This window comes from Saccostrea echinata, unplaced genomic scaffold (genome assembly GCF_033153115.1).
Source record: "Saccostrea echinata isolate AGI-Se365-2 ecotype Australia unplaced genomic scaffold, CSIRO_AGI_Sech_v1 ptg000016l, whole genome shotgun sequence".
Classification (NCBI taxonomy): Eukaryota; Metazoa; Mollusca; class Bivalvia; order Ostreida; family Ostreidae; genus Saccostrea; species Saccostrea echinata.
This window is the reverse complement of record NW_026889765.1, coordinates 16,594,525-16,621,196: the sequence shown is the minus strand read 5'-3', so window position 1 is coordinate 16,621,196 and position 26,672 is coordinate 16,594,525. Positions and strand designations below refer to the sequence as shown.

At 33.1% G+C, this 26,672-nt stretch overlaps 1 protein-coding gene across 1 annotated transcript; it reads right to left on the bottom strand.

The window, feature by feature from the left end:
- Positions 1–714: 714 nt before the first annotated feature.
- LOC133188518 (uncharacterized) lies at positions 715–10,511 on the bottom strand. The gene is made up of 5 exons (XM_061323986.1): positions 10,416–10,511; positions 5,541–5,705; positions 4,215–4,391; positions 3,744–4,002; positions 715–3,341 (listed from the first exon to the last, which is right to left on the bottom strand). The coding sequence occupies exons 2-5, from the start codon at positions 5,622–5,624 to the stop codon at positions 2,074–2,076; spliced, it is 1,788 nt and encodes a 595-aa protein (XP_061179970.1). The 5' UTR covers positions 5,625–5,705; positions 10,416–10,511; the 3' UTR covers positions 715–2,073.
- Positions 10,512–26,672: the final 16,161 nt, after the last annotated feature.

Here is a 26,672-nt window from a genome sequence, read left to right as displayed (position 1 = left end):
GAAAACAAAAATGTGGTGTATATATTAGGTGGTTTTCACATCTATAAATAGAATTAAAAATTTACAACAGATCCTTCATAGAATCTCCTCCCAAAAAGTGATTTTTCTTGAAAATGCCAGCACATCCAGGCATATTTGAAATCTATGCATATTTCTTTAAAATGTTTAGGATCCATTATTTGTACAAGACTACAAAAATTCTGTGCTGTGAAGTATAGAATTCATATAAAATTGAAATCAAGGCACAACTCTCAATCAGTGAATATTTAATAGTAAGGTTGTGATAATCAATCTTCTGATTTTCTTACTACATGTACTGTAGTTATAACACATTTTGGGTTGCACTGTTTTTTTTTCTTCCCTATCTAACCCACATTGATTTATCATTATTTTTCACACAAAAAATATTTTGATAAATAAAAAATGATAATAATTGTTTGTCAGAAATAGCCCTGAAAAGTTTTAACTTTGTGAGCTAAGGTAATAAAATTAAAGTATGCTTGTCAAATTTCCTAACTTGCCACTTTGTACTTCTCCCATTTTAAAAAAGTGAAAAATACTATAATCCCACAAATCATTGCAGAAGCAAAAAAAATTTCATGGTGTTCATGTAAAGATGTCTGGCCAGTAGAAAAACAATTTGTTCTCAAATGTGAACTGGTTATTTGTTTGAATTGGACCCCCCCCCCCCCCCCCCCCCCCCCCCCGTTTTTTTATTTAGTTTTAGCTCATGTGCATGGACAACATTTAATTAAATGACTGTTTTAATGCCCACAAATCTGAAACAGCCTGTGTGGTGAAAGTTAAAGTATATTTAATAAAACAAAGTGGGAAAACCCCTCCAAAAAGTGTTATTGTAAGTTGGGAATTTTGACTAGTGTGTACATGTTATATAAAGAAGATTGGCAAATAAGCTGAGAAAAAAATCTTAGCACACAAACTACTAGTGTATTTTACATTATTTTTAACCAAATGAATGATTTCTGCATATTATTTTTTTTTTCACAGAAAAGTTGTTTCACATAATTTTAAACTACCATGGTATATGGAGGAAAAAAAAGATTGCATACAAGACTGTAAAAAATTAAAAATCAATTTATATAAGCATTTTTATACACTTATTCCCCAATAATCTTTGTAAGCTCAAAGATAAGTCAAACTTGAATGAAGACCTGTGAAATTGACACTCACAATAAGTTACACAACCATTATATATACATATTTATAATTCAAAATAAATACATATTATTTCAGCACAATTACACACAACAAATTAGTAATTATGCCTTATACTGTACAAAACATAACAAAACAAAAAAAAAAAAACCCAGATACATGGAAAATTATATTAATCACATTGTAAAAATACAAACAGCTGTGCACAATTTTTTCACATGTTAAAGAACCTGCATTTCATTTCATCTTTTCCACCTAGACCCTGACGTTCAATCTTAATTGTCAACAACATTCAGATTTGTAGTAGATAGTATATACGAAAAATGGATATAAATGACTGCAAAAACATTTAAATTAAAAAAGGATGATAGATGGTTCAAAAAGTATTTGTATTTTCAGTTCCAGTAATATATGCACATAAATTTCATCCCCAATAATGTTGCATGTACATGTGTCAATTTATTCTAAAAATGTATCCAAAATTATCATCATGTAGCAAAGTGGGAAAAATTCATATTTCTGGATAATTTTATTCATGTTTTAATTCTTTTATTTTATTTTCTATGGAAACATTTTACGATGCAGATAGCATGAAATGGTTTTTCAGAAATATGTATCAAACAGTGACAGAACTTCATATGCTAGTTTATCTGCTAAAAAATAACATCCATAAACATATCATGTACATACATGTATGTACATTTAAAAAAAAAGACTTTCAAAAACTTAATGGTCTCTAAAATCTATGCTTTTTCATAAATAATTTGAACGTCTATCAAAACAACACAAAATCACTCTCTCTTTTCACTATAATTTTCCCAGTTCTCAACTTCCTTTTAAATTACTATAGCAGGTCAAACACCATTAAGCATCAGCTGGGCTTACACATAACATGTTTTATTGTGTCAATCCACAGATTACATTTCCCCCTGGGCACCCCAGCTGATTGGTCTTGACTGGGGTACTGCCCATGTCCCTCACATCACCATTCTCGACATTTTCAGTCTTGACATATACCAAGTCCATCACATGATCAGTGACATCACTTCCTCCTAGAATGAGGTTAGTGCCACCTTGTTGCAGTGTGGAGGCCTTGTATTTGGAGGACATGGCCAGGCTGTCATCTGTCACCTCGGATCCTGGCTCCACTTTAACACTCCACTTCAAAGATTCTAGTTCATCAGACTTATTCTGGCAATTCAAGAAATTGGAATTTCCACCTCTGTGTTTACTATAGTCAGAAGCCGTTTCCACCATTTCAGACATTTTCTGAACAGCTGAAGATGGAATCTGTGTATCTTTTTTCTCAACTGTGTTATTTACTCCATTTTTCTGTAAAGGATATGCACCCTGTGTACTTGGCCTACTGAAAACAGTAGAATTGACCATATTCTGCACAAGAAATGTTGGCCTGGGGTCTGAATTGATCATTTCTTTCTCCGAGGAACATGTTCCTGAGGACATAGAGTTTCCCATCTCTCCAATCTCCTTCTTTATGCTGGCATTTGATGGACTCTGCTGATATGGATCAGCAATGTGTACATTGCTATTTACTGAACTAGAGGACTGATGCAGCAGATAATTTGTGAAATTACTGTATCTTTCACCACCTCTCCACCCTGGAGGCATGTCATAGGGTTTGAATCTCTGATTCATAGGTAAAGAGGCTGGCAGGGATCGTATAGACCCAGGACCTAATAAATCCTTGTTGCTTACAGGTCCAGGAATACTTTGTGGATGTTCTGTCATTCCATTTACTGAACTTGTGTTTAATGCATCATTGATTCTATTCACAGAGTTTGGAATATCAGGACTTTGTCCACCCATTGTTTGTAGAGCACCAGTTAAGGCCTGGGTCCGCTTCTGGATGTCGTCTTGAATGTTCTTATATTTCCGTCCAAATTCGGCTTTCTCACTCTCGGCATTCTGTCGATCGACACTCATCAGACAAAGCACACGCTTAGCGGGAAATCCGCGAGCTCGTTGGTTTTGAAACCATATTGTGATGCGTTCTAAGGACACGAGGAGTTTCTCAGCCAGAAGCATTCGTGTGTTGAGGGAAGGGTTTTGATCCTCCTCGAAGAATCGACAGAGCACCATCAGTTGGAACAGGGTAAATTTCCCTCTTCTTCCACTCCCATCCTTTGGACCTGTTTTCTTGAACTCTGAAAAAAGTTTAAAATAAGATAATTTAAGTGGCATAAAAATTTATATATGATATGCTAGCAGATGAACAATTACCAGAAACTTTCAGTATAGTTGAACTTTGGTAACTCATTCAACACTATAAATTTTTGAATATCAAGGATATATGTTGGTAAGCCTAAAATCTCATTTACATCAATATCTTGAAATGTCAAATATGTTAAGTTTTTTTCAAGGTCTGAGATACCTAGGTGTGAAAATGTTTGCCTGCCTTCATGATCTAGAATAAAATGAGGAAGACTACATGTGACATCATTCTACCTTTAATCATGCTAAGCTGACCCAGAATTAAATGAGGAAGACTAATTGTGAACTTGTCCTACCTTTTGTCATGCTAAGCTGACCCTGTGAACTCATCCTACCTTTAGTCATGCTAAGTTGATTCAGAGTAATCCTCTGTTCCTCTGGGCTGTCTAACCACCTCCTCATGCGTATATAAGGTAGACGCCCCCTCCCACTAAGTTCTGACCAGTGTTTAGATTTGCCCTTCTCTAGGAGGAAGCTCAGGTTTCCCTGACTGGTGGACTCCATGATGAACTTGGCTGCAAACCTCTGGGAGATTCCGGAACTCTCCAGGGATGCCTTGAATTCCTGGACTGTGGCAGGAATGTCCACAAAATCCTTACAAATTATCAAAAATTGATTTATTTTTTTGATCTCACTGTATCAAAATTTTTGACTGAATTCTTAAAATAATTAAATAATTTAGTTTTTCTAATGATGATTGGAATCTGATACATGTATTTATTTCAGGCCTGCATCAAAGTTGGTCATCCTCACAGATCAAATCTTTACATTAAAAAGTTTTCAATACATCTTTATTGAACTCTTACCATTGTACTAGACGAGCCAGCATCAGCTTGACGACTAGAATCGCTTGATCCAAATGGTTCCATTGTCTGGAAGCCCTCGTAACTGTCCGGAATATCATCATAATCCTTGTCACTGCAGGCATCTCTGTCCGGATTACTGTCCCCTGTGGAGTCCTCTTTCATATCCTGGAAGTTAGTCTGCAAAGAAAATCAGATGTGCATTGTTTATGTTGATTGAAGTGAACACTGTTTTGAAATCGACTTCACATGCAATAGAAAAATAAATATGTAGCATGGAAAAGAAAAAAAATCATACACATTACTTTTTTCATCTCTTCTGTTACATGTACACGTTTTCATGTCTGACTCGTGATAATATACTGACGTGTACTTTTGCACAAGCAATTCAAATTCAAAATGAAAAAAGAGAAAAAAGTAATAATGTGGCAAAACAAGGCCCTTTACTTCATGTAGATACCTGAAAAACATCCAATCTACATCAATCAATTTGATTAATGCATGGCATGCTATTCTACATATCTTTATAAACTAAACTTATTTTACCTTCTCAAGTCAAGATCACATGTTTGGTTGGTAAATTATGCAATGGGAAAGGGTGTGTGTGTGTTTGAATGGGGGTACCACATAAAAATTCATAACATATGCATATTTAAAGAGTACCTTTTAGTTCTACATAATGATGAATTATATCTATTAAATATCACATTTTCAAGAAGATTATACAATTCATACATGTACCTCAAAAGATTTCAGCTTTATTTATGTTATTTTTGCAGAATTAAAATGATCTTAATTCCCTAGTAGATCCTACACTGGGGTGTTGACAACACATTCCTTAGAGGATGTTTGTTTGTCTGACTAATACATGCTACAAGGGAAATGACACTATATACTATATTAAAAAATCATAATCATTACTAATACATGGTATCATATGCATTACAACATAATGAAAACTATTGTTTTCATATTCAATTACTTCTTTCAAAAATTAGATAGCAGACTAAAATCTATGGATAAGATGTGTACCAGGGATCAGAGTATGTATCCTGTCTACTTAAGTGAATAAATGAACAAGATTTCTTAATTCTTAAATTTTTCGTGTCACTATGAAATCATTTTACTCAAAGTTTGATACAGTATAAAAATAAGCAATATCAAAGAAAAAAAAACAAAACAAAAAAGAAGAAAAACAACGTATTATTCATGAATTTGTACTGCAATCTGACTGATTACTATGTAATCAGGTAAGGTAGGCTGAAAATAAAAAAAAAAAACGTGTCAATTATTGGGACTGCTCAGTGCCTGTAGTATGCGCATGCTTACCATTTGTCGCATCTGGGCCACTTGGTTCACCCAAGCCGCCGTCCGCTCCAGAGCCTGAAGACTCTCCACCACCGATGGATCCATCGGTGATATAAAAGTTTCCGTCTCCCGTCCTGGGCCTCACAAATTCCACCAGACAGGTGTGGTATACTTTTTTTAGCACACCTGAGGAAATAAAAAAATAAACACAGTCAGTTTCTCTAGACCGCTGTAGGACTATGCTAACAAAACAGGGACAGTTTCATTTTTTCTGGTCTACAAAAATTCTCGGCATATTATTTTTTTCTTGACGTGTACACGTTTCATTGTCCACATATTTAACGTCTAATCACTCGGCTGTCTGCCTCGAGGGAAACTCGCCGGTTGTAATCGGACCAATGAAAGACGCGTCAATCAATCTCAATATATCTTAATCAATCGCTAATCATCACACAGCGATGTATTATACTAGCTACGTCTATACAGCACGAGAAAGGAGGAAAATACCTTTAGATCTGATTAATAGAGGGATATATTTTGTGGGCAAGTTTTAACATTTTCCTGTCTGCGCTAAATAAGACAGATGCCTGTCTGGTGTACTTTCGTCAGTGGGCGGGGCCTGCGCTCCGACTGTACTTAAATGCATATACTGCACATGCGGACACTGACATGAACATCTGTTTTAATATTACTTAATGTCAACCGCAAGGAAGATATATACTTAAACAGGTACATGTTTGGCAGTTGTTCCGATACAGGATGTGTCCAGGTGGCGGATCACGACACAAACTGTCATCTTAGTAAACAAAAATCTTCATCATTTAACAATTTTCTAAGAATACCACTTACACTTTAACATTTTATTTTTATTGCTATTTTTTGTTTGTACAATCCTACGTTTCACCTCCATTCGATTTTGACCCCCCCCCCCTCCATAAACTTCAACACTTTCAGTGGCGTAGCTACCATGTATGTTTGTGCGTGCACGTCATTTTCGCAATAAATAATAAGAGAAAAAAAATTAAAATATTGAAAATGATGAAAGTAATAAAAGTATAAGTACTGTTGAAGTTATATTTTAAAAATGTTACGTTTAATCTGGAACTGTTTATACCCATATACTTGAATTAACTAGTTTCTCATACCGGTATTACATTTAAAAATTGATTTAAAAAATAGCAACACACGATAAGTTTATATCTCCTTCCCAGTGATATACACTTTTTAATTATGTAGTTTATGTCAGTCTATATATCATAATCAATAATATCCAATACTCTTCTGATTAGTGCAACTATTTAATAACATCTATTCTCAAATTCATCCGTAAATGTACAACTCTGCTATTAAGCAATTTTATTTCCTGGAAAAAAATTCAAGTACGAGTGCGAAATTTGTTAAGACAGCTATCCTCAAGAAGTTAACTGATTATTTTTAAAACATTTTTTAATCAATTAAATGTTAAGGTTGAAGGAATCAGGACGCTTAAAAAAGTATTAACACCCCCCCCTTCCGAAAAAAGTGTAACTTTTAATTAGAATATGCTAGACAATTTCTCTGTTTTATTTATTTACGTTTGGTAACCTATTTAGTTAAAATTTGTCCACTTTGTGAGTCAAGAATATACATGTCCAAACTTCTTTTTTTCAATTTTTGTTAACTTTCTTAAATTTTGCAAATTCATTGCCGAAAGATTTTATACGGGCTATAAATTTTATTATTTCGTTCATAATCGCCCGTAAACTACGAAAGTCCCTATTTTAAAGTTAAAAGAATGCTATTAAAATTTTTATTTAAAAAAAATTAATACGCTCTCTACTTTTTTAATGCCGCCTTGTATTATTATTCTAACGAAAAATTAGACATTCTTCAATTTATTTTAAGATTTTACGAGTGTTTAAATCGTCAGAAACCAGGAGCTTTTCCTCTGGGCCCCCATCAGGTCTTTGCCCTGGACCCACTAGGAGCCTTAGCCCCCCCCCCCCCCCCGACTCCTTGCCATTTTGAGCATGCATTACATTTTGTGTCTAGCTACACCACTGACTTTTTACACTACATGTATGTTAATAATTAATTACTACATTAATTTTCTCCCCCCCCCCCTTTTTTTTGGGTAGTCTTTGCATATTTACCTTGATCATGTTCTATTATTGTGGTTATGACCTACTAAGTAAAGGAAGTCAAATCTGTTTGAAAATAGAATGAAAAGTCATCTAATAGATAGTACACATAAAGGCACAGAGGTACCAAAAACATCCTTATAGATACTGTCTGTATAATCCCCATAAATAGCCCTTAGCACTAATAATACTGCATCAAAGAATATGTTCTCTCTCTCTTAGTTGGTGTACAACAAAGAGGTTTCCACACATACAACAACAAAAAAACAAAAAAACAAAAAAAAAATATATATATATATACTACTCATAAAACCTTGATATAATAATAATCAATCAAAACTAATGGACAAAAATCAATACTAAGATATGATACATTTATAAATGAATTATGATTATTGATCCATCAATTGCTGACAAAAAAATGTTTGCGCTGCCTACAAAACAGAAGTTTTCTTGGCAAGTTGATTAAAATGGAGGGGAAAGCAAGATGCCTGATTTAGAATGTATTATCAAGCAAAAAATAATATTATCATGGTCATCATGGTCATGATTACTTGTTTTACTGTAGAAAAAGCTAATTTACAGATGTGCCCCCTCAATTATTTTGCCAGTATTATATATACATGTACATACTATACATTAGAAAACAGAGCTGCTCTGCCCCCTCAAAACCATTTTTTTGTTTTTGGTTAGTTTGTTGTTGTCATGTTTTTTGTTTGTTTTTTTCTAGTTTGTGTAGATTTTTTTATTAGGTTGTTCCCCCAAAACTGAAATGGCTTCCTATGTGCCTGAATAGGATGGAAGAGTACAGCTGAAATACTGAATATAAAAAATGTATTTGAACCCAACTCTTTGTCACCTTTTACAAATTTAAATTACATAGTTGATTTTCTTTTTAAGTTCCAATCTCATTTCAAAGGAATGCTTGATTTTCTTAATGCCTTCTCATTACAACTTACAAGTTATAAAGGTATTGAAGAACATACAGTCAACAACATATAATGAGTAGAGTCAAACTTGTGATAACTGGTACTGATAAACAATACCATTCATCCCTAATACAATTACAATTCCCAATGCCAAAAACCATTGATTTTCCCAATTTTGAGACTAAAAAAATATATAAGAAAGACCGATATTCTGAATGTTATGTAGCCAACTGTAATGGAAAAAAACAATGTGATATTTTTCAGATAAAAAATGTTGTACATGGTACATGTATATGAAATTTACGAAATTGAAGGGATAATCTTTCTTTTCTCTTTTTGATAGAAGGGAGGGGGTTTAATACAAATGCGCAAATAATCAAGGATGGGATTCCGAGCCTATTACCATTTTCTTTTAAATACATCGGGATTGTATTGCTTGTCATCATTGAAGTCAAATTTGACGTCACGTTAAATGTTTAATTGAAATCACAAGTTAACTCCCGCACTGTACATCTTATATCAGTCATAATATGATGTGATGCATGTTGTAGACAGCCTACTGTTTGTAATCATTGACAACTTGAAAGCATGATAGTGTGAGAACAAGTCTAGAGACATTAATATATAAAGCAATGAATAGGTTGTTTATTTGCTTTAAATCATATTTAAAAAGTAGATCAATACTTAACCAGTTTAAAATAAAAGAATATAACATCATTTGTTGATGGAAAATTTCCAAAATTTTCTATTTCGACCCTATTTTTCCTAATTGAATCAGCATGGGAACCATTCCCATCAAGTTGAAAAAAAATACTGGTTCAGCAGTAATGATTTCTGACTAAGTAAAGTTTAGAGGCGTCTCGGAATTGCAAGTCTAGAGAGAACAAGTTTGGCATGGCTTCTGACCTCTCTCGACTTTCCCTCTATACACCTCTATACTTTACACAGTCAGAAATCATCACTTCTGTTGCTTTCAGTTTCAGTGCTAGTCTAAGATAACAAAGACGATTGGATTTACCTCATATTTTATACAGCAATTGCAAATCGGCAGACGATAGCAAGCACGGATAGAGGATTTTTTATAAAAAAAACAAACAAACAAAAAAAAAAACCCCTGAAAAAATCCATTTCCCAAACGTGAAAAAACCTATTCGTGGTGGTGATGATAGTGTGGTGCACGTTTTCAAGGGGGGGGGTCCAAAGTCATTTTTATTTGCTTCAGTATATACTTTTAATAACTCTGCAAAGTCCAGGGGGGGGGGGGGGGTTCAGACCCCTCGACCCCCTCTAGATCCACACATGGATAGAACATAGAAGGGAGTTATTCGATCATAAAATTGAATAATATCAAGTGTGAACTGATTCAACCGAGGCACCTCCTGGAATCCAAGTTGGAGAATTGCGAATCTTGTGTCTTTTTATATACAGAAATATGATATCTTTAAAAATGCTTATTTCAGTGAATTTTGATTTTTACTATAATCAGTGTATTTAGACATACATAGAATTAAAAAAACACATTATACACAAAATACACCATCCTGAAATCAAGCGCCTATGACAGAAACTTGTCATTGATTCGGTTCAATATCCATCTTAACATGGCCATACAATATACATAAATGACGTCTATGGAAAATGTAAGATTGGTTGAGCAATAAGTTTGGGCCAAATAACTTGAAAAATTCAGAACTTTTGTCTTGCAGACAACTGGACACCATATTGACAACAAAGAAAGAAACTGAGACTTCGACTAAGACTTGGATTAACTCATAAAACCAATTCCAGGTTCATAGTTTACGGTTGAATAAGCTGAAATAATTCAATATCTCTTCAAAATAACTAACCTGTGTACTGGTATCTACTTAAAAATACAAGAATTTTATGTTTTTTCTTCTCTAGTTCGACCCAAGACGGCGGGTGAAGGCCTACCAGAAGTCGTCCACGCAACGTAAAGTTTCAAGTTCTACTTGGTTGTATTGAGAGAAAGTCAAATTCCGGAATAAACAGAGAAACTAAGTACAGCTAACCAAATGAACGCAGAGGACTAGCACCCTCTATAAATAAAGAAAAATGTTTTTTGTACTTTAAGAAAATTATATAGCTTAGAGGTGTACGTATTAAAATTATTTATAGTTCATTTTTAACATATACATGTAGGTTGTTTGCCTTTTTACCCAGGAAAAATCTTCAGACAACAAAGTACTGTTCATTAATCAAATCATAAGCGCTTGGTTTCAGGAGAATGCATTTTTGTGTATTAGGTGTTTTCTATGTTTGTCTGAATACACTCATTAAAATAAAAACCAAAAAAATCGCTGAAATTAGCACGTTACTGTATATAACCACGGACCTAACCCCCCCCCCCCCCCCGATATAAAATGTATAACAAGAGTGAGGGTATGACAGTTGCCATCTTGGATTTCAGTAGGTGCCTTATTTAACATTTGATTTTAATCAATATCTACACTTTCCCTACCGGTGTCAGGTGAGATCTAGCTTTAGAAATCAGTGATTGATTAACGCCCTTCAATCGTCTGCCGATTTGAACTTGCCGTATAAAACTGTAAAACAGGCAGTAATCCAAAACGTCCTCGATACCTATATAGCACTGAAACTGAAAGCAACAAAAGTGCCAGTTTTAACTATGTAAAATAGAGAGGCGTCCCGGAATTACAAGGAAAATTTAGAGAGGTCAGAAACCGCGCCAAACTTGTTTTCTCTAGACTTTTCGTAACATGGTTCCGGCCTACCCATAATGCTCCGCACAGTGCAGAACATTATGGGTAGGCCGGAACCAGGCTATGTTGTTGTGCACATGGGGAAATTAGACTTTTTTCCCTTTTTTCGTTAAGTATCATCATCAGTCATCTAAGAACTTAGACCTTGATGAATTAAAAGTCATTTCAAAAACAATGAGAGCAACACACACACACACACACACACACACACACAGCGATGATTAAGTCCCTTACCCTCTTGCGTACTCATTCCAAGTACGAGGGAAGAGGAATGAAACATATGGAGATAACGAATAGTATTCAAGCTCAAAAGTCCATTAAACAATACAAATTTTGGAGCAGAGCAAACACGGACTTCTAAAACATGAGGTGGGATCAGGTGCCATGGAGGAGTGAGCATCCCCTGCCGACCGGTCACACCCGCCGTGTGCTCCTTGTCATGACCGGGAAATAACGGAAAAATCCGTCGACAATTCAGTGTGTAAATAATGGCCTAACAATTAGTATGAAAAACATCAGTCAGCATTTGACGTAATGATAATTTGTATTTACTGACAAGGTCATTGTATCGACAATAGAACTTACGAAATGACGACTTTAAACGAGACTGCTGATATTCTTTTTTCATCAACTTGTTTGTCAATAACTTACCTCGTTTTAGAAAGTGTTCATTACGTAGAGCATGCTTTTGCGTATCGAATCAACTGAGAGATATATACCCCGTATGCAGGTGATGAAGGTATATTCCTGCATAAGTAAGGGAAGTTGAAAAGTTAAAGTCATCAAGTTTATCACAAAGCTTGGTTGTTAGACTTCCATTAACGTCTTTTTCTAGTAAATATTCAAATATGAAACAGATTTGTCAGAAAGTAAATTTACGAGTTCCATTTTTATTGAAAAAGCAGCTGTCAGTGATATAAAAAAGCCTGGACTTTAATTTATCATGGGGAATTGTTGTATATAAAGTTGAAAAGTCGTAAGTTTTTATGTTGTTGATTTTGGTAAAATTTTGTGATTTCAAATTTTCCAAAAGTTCCTTGGAATTTTTAAGTATCCACATCTGATTTACACCATTTCCCGAATATATTGTTGCACATCACTCCTGAAGTTTCTCTTTCAGTACTGTTAACATTTTAATGAGGAGTAAAGAAAGAGGCTTGGTAGAACATTTATGTAAGTAAGGAAACAAGTGACCCTATCAGAACATCAAAGTTTCATAAAAATTGTCATATCTAGGATTTTCATACTAAAACGGTCTCTCGGAATTTTACGGCAATCACATGTCTTAAGAAAAAATCTAACTAGTACGACTGCTTATATTTTGATTAATTATACGTTTAACATAAATGTAATAAAAGAGAATATTTCCCAGAATGTGAGTTTCCAAGATGTTTAAGTACCAGTCCATATAAAAATCAGACAAAATGGGTATAAAAGACATACATGAAGGTTCTAAGAATTTGATGATTTTCCACGCATAGATTTCTCTTGCACTATGATCCATGTATGTAAAATAAAAAATGTTTTAGTTCATGGTTACTATGGAAACCTGGTCAAAGAAATTTCCCTAGCAACCGGCCAATTTTTCCATGTGGTAGGACAAAAAATCACTTATCTTTTAAAACTTGAAATGAAATGTAAATATGAATAAACTTAAATTAGTCCTCTTTACAAGCATAAAGAAGATAAACATTTTAAGTGTTTTAACAACCCAACACGAAGATATCAGATTTAAAGTTAGTTCTGTAATAGACTTTGGAAGATATACATGTTTTGCATTTTTTGCTGATTCAGCATTTTTCTTGATTTTGGCAATATTCAAGGTCAAATTAAAATTTGCATCTAAAAATTTCAGCTTTTGCATGTATTTCACATAAAAGTAGAGGAATGTCTCTGATGAAATCCGAATTCAAACACGTGGGGTTTTTGAAAATAAGTGTCCGTTGCCTAGCAACAATAATGGGTGTTTTGATAAATAGTGAATAATTGTACAGTGTTACACAGAAAAATTGTATAAATTGTTATATTAGAGTACTAGAAATAAATTTTAAAGTGATAGAACATAAATCAGACTTCTTAGCAAATTAAAGACTATTGTACAGTTATTTATCTCCATGGCAACAGCAAATTCCCCATAGCAACAAGGCCGCAAAACTTATTTTTGGCAGATATTCATGTACAGTGGTAAAAAATGTTTCAAATTTAGTCCTAAAATTGCAGTTAAGCAAAATTAAAAATGTATTATGGACCTAATAAAAGTATTTTTGTTATATAGATTTCCCATGGAAACGATTTTGAGAACATAACAACCACTTGATTTCATTGAGTGTTTGAAAGATTCATTCTCTGCAATTACTTTGACCTTTATATATGAGCAGGAGAATACATAGTCACAGAATTTCTTCAAACATGCTATATGTGTTATCAAAGGATTTGAAACTATTAACTCACATAAGGCAAATATTTGTTGCTATGTAACATGGTTACCATGGCAACTTGCCCTAAATTTTGAAAAAAATAACACGTATGAACATGTTCAGAGTCAGATTATTAATGTTTTCAGCAATTTAGAAAAGTGACAATGACTGTGTATAAAAGTCAGAAACTTGCTGCCTTGAATGCAAATGGACAATGTAATTTTGGATACCTTTAATTCATGTGAGGCAAAGATGTGTTGCAATATACATGGTTACCATGGCAACATGCTCTAAATTTTGAAAAATAATATTTATGAACGTGTTTAGAGTCCCATTATTAATGTTCACAGCAATTCAGAAAAGTGGCAATGACTGTGTCCAAAAGTAAAAAAAAAACAAAAACAAACAAAAACAAACAACTTTCTGTCTTGTTACCTTGGAAAAAAAGTATAAAAAGCAATAATTTCTTAATATTTCTTTGTTTCGTTAAACATTCCAAAATAAAAGCAATTATGATTTGGATATTTCAAGAAAAATAAGAAGATAACTTTGATCGACGAGGGTTGCTTTGGAAATAATATTGAAAAGTAATTTCTAATTAACTCTCCTCAAGTTTTTATCTTTTGATATTTTTTCAGTAAGATTAAACTCTAAACAAGTGGAATGCAAATTTATAGGCAATGGTCTGGTCTAAATTTCCACGTTTTAAAAAGTTCAGAACTTACTCTAAATATAGAGCGTCGCTATGTATTACATGTAATACATGTATTATGGAAAATATATGGGGGAAAATGTATAAAAAAAATCTTTAAAAAATTAAATATTCAGGTTTTTTAAATTTTAAATTGATATACATATATAAAGTATCAACAATAACCTGGCTTTCAGTTCTTGTCCTACACAATCTCTTACTGAAGCTAATAATAACTAATAAACTACATGTATAACATACGGTACAATACTACTAAGATACATGCATTAGGAAAATTTAACATTTTTTCTTTTCGGTATCATAACCAAGATAGGAACTATTTTTGTGCTCTCTGCGTTAACAGGGTCTAAAAGAATTAATTTCGTAGATTCGATTCTCCATATCTAATCACTTGATGGATTTTTTTAGTAAAATGAAACCTGTGCCACTTTGCTGTTTTACCGATCGTAGATTCTATTCTCCACATCTTATCACTAGATGGAATTTTTTATCAAAATTAAACGTAAGCAACAAATTTTGTGCCACATTGCTGTGTTATTATTGCAAAAGGGCATTTACTTTAAGATTGATATTGCTATAATAACCTATTTATGCAAAGTGAGTTTTTTGTTGTTGTTTCTTTTGCCATTGGCAATTGAATTTTGTCATGTAACCCATACATGATGCAATTATAGTAAACATTGGGCATTTAAACACATAAAATATATTCCAAGTGTAGCCATGGCTACCATCTATGTAGAGATAAAGTCTAAAATATAGTCTTTACATCGTAAGTGGCAACTATGTGTAATGTTACTGTTTAATTAGTCACTTTTGTTTACGTAGTCATTTTTTGGGTTTAATTATTCAAAGTAGTTAAAAATCTGAATACATTCATCATTAAAAGTAAGACAATTCTGCTTTGGAGGGATCTTTTTTGCCTGAATGCCTAACATGACATGCAATCTCTGTTTTAATTTAAAAGATCTTATCCAAAAGATCCGTGACATTTAACTCTTATGCTGGATTTATCGAGGGAACTACCTATGTTAATGTCTTAGGTTTGACATGGCGCCGGGGACAAGATTCGAACCCAGGACCTCTAATCCACGAAGCGAGTTCTCCACCACTATGCTATATTCCAGTAGGGTTTACATCCGTCTAATGAATACATGAGCAAGCACAAAAATTATACACCTTATACTTAGTGCATGATAAAAACTCCTTATTCCTGGTTTTTGTATGTTGTTTAACGTCCCTCTCGAGAATTTTTCACTCATATGGAGACACCACCACTTGCCAGTGGAGAGCTGCAAATTTTGTCCAATACTCGGCACTTGAGCAGTGAGGGATCTTTTACGTGCCAGCACCTACTGCGACACGGGACCTCGGTTTATACGGTCTCATCCGAAGGACCGGTCTCCACGTCCCACAGTGTGATTCGAACCCGTGACGTAAGGATCAACTCCTTACTTCGCCACTCTAGAGCAGACGCTCTAACTACTGAGCCACGCGGGTGACTCGTTATCCCTGGTAACTAAGATCTTGTAAAAAGTCACTAAATTACCTTATAATCAAGGCCGTAACAACCATTGAGGCAAATACTAGTACCTACCTCACTAAAATTTTTTGGAGTATTTGTTTTAAAAAGCATTACTTTGAACTTTAATAATTTGTGTCATGAATGCACTTGATGAATACTTTCAGCTTTATATCTATTTTTCGGAACTCGTAATTTGAAAGATGATTTGAGTGCGTGCCAATAGCAGCAATGCGAGTTTTTGAGTTGTTGGTAAAAATTTATTTGCTGTATGTTGGCTTTTTTCTGGGGGCAGGGGTGTATTTCTATTTGATTGGTGTATAATTTGACACAAGTTATTTACAGGTGATGATTAGAAGGAATGGGAATACAAAGCATTGTGAAACAATAAATATTCTCTCCACGACCACTTTGTTTTCTTAAATCTTTCTGATCCTAATTAAAAGAAGAGTACCACAAGGGAGATAACTTTATGTGTCACATTCAAAATTCTTTAAAAAAAAAAAAAAAACGAACAGAAAAAAAGCCAAAACAATCTACAAACCCCTACCTTCGGAAAAAAAAATATTAATTTTAAAAAAAAAGTTTTATTCCATATTTTGAATAAATGTTGATATGTATCAATTTAGATTAGATATTGCATTGACAAAGAAATAAACCATCTTTTAAAGTGAACATTTTGGTACACTGTAAAGCCTTTTGAAAGTTTACTTCTAGGTTATTGATTTAGAACATTTTACCTGGACATGAACATGGGCTTTTTTAATCAGCATTCTAGTAGAAAGGAAAAAATATTTAAAATATTTGCAGTCTTAAAGGTAGTAGACAATAGATAGGCCAAATTTTCCCTCAAATTCATTTTTTCTAGTATACAAAATATCCCTGCATATGAAAGGAATTCTGCCATTTTCTTTGCCCTTATAGTTGAAAATATGACCTATCTGACTCCCGTAAGAAGACTTGAAATCAGTCATTTAATTTGGAAAAGTTTATTGTTTTAAAAATTATCAAATAAATCTATTGCATTTGTGTGATGCTGTTTATAAAGGTAACCTTTTTGTTACCGAAGTTCAGTAAAAGATACTGATACCAGTGTATTTTATTAGAATGTGATGTAAAAATAGAACATACTGTATACAGGATTATTTTCGCCCTTTCACATCTGTAAACAATTTGGCCCAGTTTTGAATTCGCCCACATACAGTTCTGTTTAAGAGATAACGCTGTTTTCTTTGAATTCGTCTCGATTTAAATTCCCCTACTTGCTGCAAAGGTGAAAGGGGCGAAAATGAAATGGGGGGGGGGATTCCCTGTATACAGTACATAGCCTAGGAATTGAAAATTCACATGTACATTTACTACACTTTAAGTTCTTTTAAGAGATAATAAATTATTCAAATTTTAAGGGAAAAAAAAACAGAATGATTGAAATGGAACCCAGATTAAAATGGTCACCTGCGTGGCTCAGTGGTTAGAGCGTCTGCTCTAGAGGAGCTGATCCTTACATTGAGGGTTCGAATCCACTGCGGTATGTGGAGACCGGTCCTTTGGATGAGACCGTAAAAACCGACCCACTGCTCAATGGCCCTTAGTGCCGAGTATAGGTATAAATTTGCAGCCCTCCACTGGCAAATGGTGGTGTCTCCATATGAGTGAAAAATTCTCGAAAGGGAACGAAACAAACAAACAAACAGATTGAAATGTGTCAAAATGCAGACAATTTATTAGCGGTTTAAGATTTTTTGTCGATTTAAAAAAAATCAATGCCAAAAAATTAAAACAACCAGTAGAGGACATCACAATATTTGACCTTTGATCTTTTAATATGACCTTGACCTTTATTGTAAATAATAAAGCTTCCTTGTAAATATGTTCAAATATCAGGGCTGTATTTTAAATAGATGAAGAGATAATTTGCATTTATTAACAGATGGTCATATTGTATGTGGATGGCATGAACACCATCTAATTGAAAGCTTTTGATAGACCAATTTATAGGATGTCTCTAATTTTTATGCCCCGTAATCGAATATTCGGGGGTATATAGTTTTTGTCCTGTCCATCCACTGTCTGTCTGTCCGCAAAAAACTTTAGCCTTGTCTATAAATTTTGATTGGTTGGAGCTATTGCTTTTATATTTCACATGTGTATCCCTTGTGACAAGATCTTCCGTTGGGTACCAACATATTTGATCTCTTGACCTTGAAGTTTGACCCACTTTTGCAAAAATTTACCCAACTTTAACCTTGGCCATAACTTTTGAACAGTTGGTACTAGGGGTTTCATATTTCACATGTGTATTCATCTTGACAAGAACTTTCCATGGGTGTAAACATTTTTGACCTTTTGACCTTCTGCTTAGAGTTTGACCTACTTTTGAAAAACTTAAACCTTCAACTTAACTTTTGAACAGTTGGTGCTAGGGCTTCTTTATTTTGCATGTGTATTTCTTATGACAAAGTGATCCCCTGCGTACCATTAGTTTTGACTTTTTGACCTTGACCTTGGAGTTTGACCCACTTTTAGAAAACATTACCCTTGCCCATAACTTTTAAACGGTTGGTGTTTGGGCTTTCATATTTATCAGGTATGTCCATTGACACAAGTCCTTTCTTTTGGTAACAACATTTTTGATCTCTTGACCTTGGAGTTTGACTTAAGTCTGAGAAACTTTAACCTTTGCCATTAGCTGCCATACGGGGGCATCAGTATTTCACAAACACATCTGGGTTTTTTTTTGGGGGGGTTGGTTTTTTTTTTTTTTTTAGAAAATACGGTGAAAAAATGTCACAGTTATTATATTTCTAATACAAATCATTGATTATTGTCATTAGAGTGACAATATTTTTTTTTAACGTAAAAAAATGAGTTAAAAATTTCATTTTTTTTTAAATATGGTGAAAACATGTCACAGTTTATTATATTTCTCAGATCATTGATTATAGTCATTAGAGTGACATTATTCTTTTTTTCAAACGTAAAAATGAGTTTAAAAATTTCATGGGTGTTTTGTACTACCTTAAGCATTAAAGGACCAATTTCCATGCTGACAAAGGGTTTCCATAGTAAAAATGTGTCATCTAAAAGTTTAAAGATATGATTGCACAATGTATTCCTAGTAGTGAATATTTGAGAGAAGTACATCGAATTCCAACTATACAATTTGTGTGCCATTACTCTTCAAAGACAATGGTTATATAAAAAATGCTTTAACTCTTTATCAGATATATCTAAGTTGTTACATGTATGTGTTCAAAATTGTTGCCATGGGATTTGTTAATACATAAATACTTTCATTAGACCAAAATTACATTGTCCATTTGCATACAAGACAGCAAGTTTTTGACTTTACACACAGCCATTGTCACTTTTCTGAATTGCTGTAAACATTAATAATGGGACTCTGAACATGTTCATACATGTTTTTTCTCTCAAAATTTTGGGCACGTTGCCATGGTAACCATGTTACATAGCAACAAATATTTGCCTTATGTGAGTTAATAGTTTCATATTCTGTGATAGCATATATAGCATGTTTGAAGAAATTCTGTGACTATTTATTCTCCTGCTCATATATAAAGGTCAAAGTAAAAGCAGAGAATGAATCTTTCAAACACTCAATGAAATCAAGTGTTTTCAAAATCGTTTCCATGGGAAATTTATATAACAAAAATACTTTTATGAGGTCCATAATACATTTTTAATTTTGCTTAACTGCAATTTTAGGACTAAATTTGAAACATTTCTTACCACTTACATGAATATCTGCCAAAATTAAGCTTTGCGGCCTTGTTGCTATGGGGAATTTGCTGTTGCCATGGAGATAAATAACTTTACAATAGTCTTTAATTTGCTAAGAAGTCTGATTTATGTTCTATCACTTTAAAATTTATTTCTAGTACTCTAATATAACAATTAATATAATTTTTCTGTGTAACACTGTACAATTATTCACTATTTAATTATCAAAACACCCATTATTGTTGCTAGGTAACGGACACTTATTTTCAAAAACCCCACGTGTTTGAATTCGGATTTTATCAGAGACATTCCTCTACTTTTATGTGAAATACATGCAAAAGCTGAAATTTTTAGATGCAAATTTTAATTTGACCTTGAATATTGCCAAAATCAAGAAAAATGCTGAATCAGCAAAAAATGCAAAACATGTATATCTTCCAATGTGTATTACAGAACTAACTTTAAATCTGATATCTTCTTGTTGGGTTGTTAAAACACTTAAAATGTGTATATTCTTTATGCTAGTGAAGAGGAATAATTTTATTCATATTTACATTTCATTTCATGTCTTAAAAGATAAGTGACTTTTTGTCCTACCACATGGAAAAATTGGCCGGTTGCTAGGGAAATTTCTTTGACCAGGTTTCCATAGTAACCATGAACTAAAACATTTTTTATTTTACATACATGGATCATATTGCAAGAGAAATCTATGTGTGGAAAATCATCAAATTCTGAGAACCTTCATGTATCACCTTTTGTCTGATTTTTATATGGACTGGTACTTAATTATAAAATATTTATATTGATTTTAGAAATAGCATTTTTTGTATTCATAAGGTTCTGTTTATTCTTCATTTTATTCCCTTTCTTTCAAATAGATTATATTTTTCAACCCAAGTAGAGGTTCTTTATATTTTATTGCTGTATCTATAATAGATACATGTATTAGTACCTGGTTTGGATATAGGAAGTATCGTTTTTAAAGGGGATAATATTGGGAAAGAAGGAGAAAAAAACAAATAAAACAGCATGTGTGTGCGTGGGGGTGGGGCTACATGTATTTCTTTGAATCAGTGTACATGATTTCAAGTACTATATTTTCACTATACGTCAAGGTACCAGAATCGTTTGTGTCGGTTAATATGACGAAACCACCTAGTATAAACTTTGTTTTTGAAAATAATTTGTAATAAAGTCTGAAATACTTGAATGTCGTTCGATTCATGTGTTTATTCTATGATTCTGCCATGTAGTGAGAATCATGTGTGTGTCTGGGAAGAGTTCATAAATTAAAAAAAAGTTTTAACAGATTGAAATATTTATATGAAATATCTGGAGAATAAGCTTTAAGGGTTTACCAAGTGGAAAAGTAGTATTTCTATAAATTGCAATTGAAAGATCAAAGAAATCGACATTCCTGTTTCAATTTAGTGAATATGTGTGATCTTTGCTTTACTTACCAAAGATCAATAACTATTATCGTATACATGAAAGAAAATCCGACTTGTTAAACACAGTTCTATCCATGTAAATCTGTATTATTTACTTAATTTATTAGACAGGTTGAGATTTTAAACTTGTACGCGTACGTGAAATCTCAACCTCTCTATTATATTTATTTATTTTTTACAGGATTTTGTTTTTATTTTTACAAATATTATAGAAAATTATCTTTAAAAAAAAAATAACCTGCAAAAATGTTAATTTTAAAAATCTATTTGATCAAGATGTGTTTGTTTCTTGTTGTTTAACGTCCCTCTCTAGAATTTTTCACTCATACGGAGACGCTGCCACTTGTCGGTGGAAGGCTGCAAATTTAGACCTATACTCGGCACTCATAGCCATTGAACAATGAGGGATCTTTTTCTTGCCAGCACCTACTGCGAAACGGGACCTCAGTTTATAGGTCTAATACGAAGGACCGGTCTCCACGTTCCGCAGTGGGATTCGAACCCGCGACATAAGGATCACCTCCTATTAACTTGTTTTGTAATGATTAACTTGAGGTCAGTTAAAATAAATTACTTTATTCTTTGTTTCACTTGGAATAATAAAATTTATCATAGGTAATCATAGTTGGAGGTGGAAAAATTCTTGATTTCTAGTGGATATTGATCAAAAGCATCCTTCGATGAAAAATCTCGGTTTCAGTTGCCCTGCCTTATTAAAGGAATGGTTCATCGTCTAAATTATGGTATAGCTTATCTTAAAACAAAGTTACATTTATGTCCACAATGGCTAAAATAAGTAAGTAAAATAAGATAAAAGAACTATATTTTGTTATACCAATATATTTGCCCTACCAATCAAACTTTGATTGAGAAATCTATAATTACATATCTAAAACAAATGGATATCCTCAGATTTGAAAGCATTACATATACATATTTTCATCAGCCATGACGTCATATATTAGATATGATGTCAAAAAGATTTCGTAAATTCAAAATTTCAATGATTTTGAGAGAAAAAAGTATAATAATTTACATAATTTACGTCGATATTCTGATTCAAAGTCATTGAGTGTAGGCCTGCCCCAACTCAAACTTTTGATACTTTGTGTAGAATTACTAGTATACAATCGACGTTATATGTGAATATTGTTCTGGGGCAAGCTTGCGCTGAGTAAATTCTATACTCAAAATTGAACGAATTTTGTCCATTTTGTCTCTTTTCTTGAAAATAATGGAAAATCCAAATAGTTTGTTACTTTACAGAAAAATAGGCCAATTAAACCAATTTGTGAGCAGACATGGAGTTTTACAAATATCGGAGGTGGGATCAGGTGCCATGGAGGAGTAAGCATCCCCAGTCAACCCGTCACACATGCTGAACATCCTTTGTCATGGTCTGGAAACACAGAGAAATCCGAAGACAATTCCGTTAGAAAATGATAACAACTATATATTTGTGTGAAAGACGTTAGACAAGACTTAACGACAGGTTGTATTTGCAAACAAAGTCATATCGACCACAGAATTTGCGAAATGTTGACTCTAAACGAATATTGTTGATACCTTGCATCATCAACTTCTTTAAAGTAGACCGTTTCTTTTTAAATTTCTTTTTGAGTGTTGAACATTCTGCATAATGAATCGTCTGGGAGACATAACCTCATATGCAGGTGGTATATTGTAACATAAATAAGGGAATTTGAGGATAGAAAAGTTGATGTCATCGTCTTTATGGGTGATTTAAGAAAATGATCAAACACATATTTTTCAACCTGCACTTAAAGTACGGACAATGTGAATAAATTTCTATGTCTCAGCATATGTCTTTAGGTAATGTCTAAATACCTGCCAAATATCTCATTGGTATCTCAATTCACAAAAAAAGTTATGCCATAAATGATGCTAAAATTGTCAGAAGTGCAACACCTTTTTGTGACATTTTGAAAATTCAATATTTTTTGAAGATCTGTGAAATAAATAATACTGGTTTATGGTGGAAATGAAGACTTTCCAGATAATATTCAAAGTATTGAGCTTTATGTTCTACCAAGCCTCTTTCTTTACTTCTCACTAAGATTTTAACAGTAGTGAAGGACAAACTTCAAGAGTGCTGTACACCAATATATTCGAGAAGTGGTGTAAATCAGATGTGGATACTAAAAAATTCCAAGGAACTTTTGGAAAATTTGAAATCACAAAATTTTACCAAAATCAACAACATAAAAACTTAAGACTTTTCAACTTTATATACAACTATTCCCCACGATAAATTAAAGTCCAGACTTTCTGACATCGTTGACAGCTGCTTTTTCAATAAAAATGGAACTCGTAAACTTACTTACCTTGTCATTGGTCATTTGCAAAATTACTTTGTTAAAAAACATTCTGATTGTACGCACAAGTACTCTGAAGTTGACATTAAAAAGATGATTGACAATATCTATGTGGTATTTGGAGACCAGATCTTCCAACAATCTATCGGAATTCCCATGGGTACCAATTGTGCCCCTTTATTAGCAGACCTATTTTTGTATTCATATGAAGCAGAATTTGGTCAATTTGGTCAAAATCTTTTACGTGAAAAGAAGAAAACACTTGCTGTGGCCTTCAACTCGACATTTAGATATATTGACGACGTATCGTCAATTAACAATGGTTATTTCCATTCTTATGTCGACACGATATATCCCGGTGAGCTTGAGAAAAAAGATACCACAGAGTCTGAAACATCTGCTTCATATTCGGATATTTTATTAGAAAAAGACATTAATGGTAATCTAACAACCAAGGTATATGATAAACGTGATGACTTTAACTTTTCAATCGTCAAATTCCCTTACCTATGCAGCAATATACCCTTATCACCTGCATACGGGGTTCATATCTCTGAATTGATTCGATACGCAAGAGCATGCTCTACGTACGAACAATCTCTAAAACGAGGTAAGTTATGTACAAACAAGTTGATGAAACAAGAATATCAGCAGTCTCGTTTAAAGTCATCATTTTTTAAGTTTTATGGTCGATACAATGGCCTTGCAAGCAAATACAATCTATCATTAAGTCATATGCTGACTGACTTTTTTCATACTACAGTGAAAACTGTCTAATCCGACACCTCTGCAATGCGTCACATTGTGAATTGCGACGTTAATTTTTCTCTCCAGTTTTACTATTTTCTATGATTTTTTACACTGTGCAATTCGACACCCTGTCTATTTCAACATAAAATTCGTCTCCCAGTGTATGTTGGATTAGACAGGTTTCACTGTAATTGTTAGGCCATTATTTACACACTGAATTGTCGACGGATTTTTCCGATTTTCCCGATCATGACAAGGAGCACACGGCGGGTTTGACCGGTCGGCAGGGGATGCTCACTCCTCTGTGGCACCTGGTCCCACCTCTGATGTTTTAGAGGTCCGTGTTTGCTCTGCTCCAGAATTGGTATTGTTTAATGGACATTTGAACTCGAATACTGTTTGTTCTCCATATATTTCACTTTAAATGTAGACTGTAGCAATTTTTGTTTGACCAAGTTGTGGCCAATGTTATACCATGTCAGGAGTGCAATAGAAAAAAAAGTAGTGTTTCCAAAATACATCGATTTTAAATATCTGAAAAACAATTAAGTCAAAAAAGAATTTTCAAAGTGTGAAACACATATATAGTTTATTTCGCATTAACTGTCGCGTGAACGCAATTTAATTCGCATTTGTTGAATTCGCCTTATTTGACTTTGTATTAATTTACTGCGAATCAAATATTTAATGCACATCCGTGTGAATAGGGCATAATTTGAAGACTTTATTAATAGGGCGGGTGTATCCTTTTTAAAGTTTTACCTTCATTTCATACATAGTTCTTTTTAAAAAAAAAAAATAGCAACTGATTGGCGACTTATTGACGGATTTTTCTAGGCCCTTTAATACTGTATTATACATTTTACACGTTAGTGTCACTGCTGTCATATCGTATGAGAAAGTCAAGAACTATACAATGGCCAATGCACTTTATACAAGATAACAAAATAACTGTAAGATCCTTTTTCTATTCAAAAGTGAAGTAAATTAGCCATAGGTATATTTTTCTCATCAAAACTTGTTTTTGAAACGTAATTAAAGATAACATTGTTTAGATTTAGCTATTGCAAAAGTATAGTTTTTAATCTTTCTTTTTTTTTGGTTTAGATATTGAAACACATTTTACAATTAATTGTTCTTAGATTTATTTTTGTATAATATTATGACCTATACCGGTAATAGCCACACTGTTTCAGTCATCTTCTAAATACTTATACACAATCAAAAGTTTTCACTAATGATTACAATGTATATTACACAAGCCTGCAAAGTTTTGATTGATTGATTGATTAATGTTTTACGCCGAATCGGCACTATTTCAGCCATATATCGGCGAATTTTTGAAAATCTTGAGATACTATTATATTTATAAATTAATCTCTTTCATTACGTACTTAACTATATCAAAGACTGTAGGTTTGCATGTTATCTGTGAATATACAATATTAAAAAATAAAGCAACATCAATGATGCAATGAAATTGGAGCGGATAAAAAATTTCCTAATAAGTAATTGCACTTCATTTTTTCTGACAATAGGCATTCGATCTTTCTTTGAATTAAGAATTATACTGTGTTTTCAATAAATTGAAATACACGCAATCAGTGTTCCCCGTAAAAATGTTGATTAAACCTTAATGTCTAATAGAGGTTATAATTATACATCACAATGCTTTTGTACTATTCCTTTCACGACGTCCGATGCACATATGCTTTCAATAGTGTACATTAGATTATAAACTCATTTGAGACGATTTTTTTTACTAATTGTCGATGATTTACATGCACATAGTTACGCAGGGAAAAGATAATAACAGGACGCTTAGCTGAAAAAATTGAATTTGCAATTAAACTTGATGACAGTGGTCGCATATGGAATTATCTATAAGTTAAATCAAGTACTTATACAACTGAATCATTGGTTAACATACAGTTATTATGGGTGACCAGTTAGACTTCTATCCCGGTAGAAATAAGTGTAAAATATATAAAAATATAAATAAAAATATAAAGATATAAGAATACCGGGTTGCTGTTCTTATGAAATTTATCTTTGAAATTGTTATATTTATTTCTTGAATTGTTTGAAATGCACACGCTTTACTATATAGATAGATAGATAGATAGATAGATAGATAGATAGATAGATAGATATAGATAAAAGCAATTTTTCCTCCTTTTGAATTTTTTTTTCATGTCAGTAACTGGTGCAAAACTAAATCATTAGCGATTGATCTTATTCTGCACGTTCGGTGAACAATTTAAAAGCATTTTAACACTCTTACAAACAATGTTTGTACTTGAGAAATTGAGAATTAGTAGAAAAGAAATTTTATTTACTTGAATTTGATTTGTTTGTGACAGTATATCAAAGTTAATCATGCTTTTATTATTATCTGCCATTGAATGGAATATAAAACCCTACATAATTCATT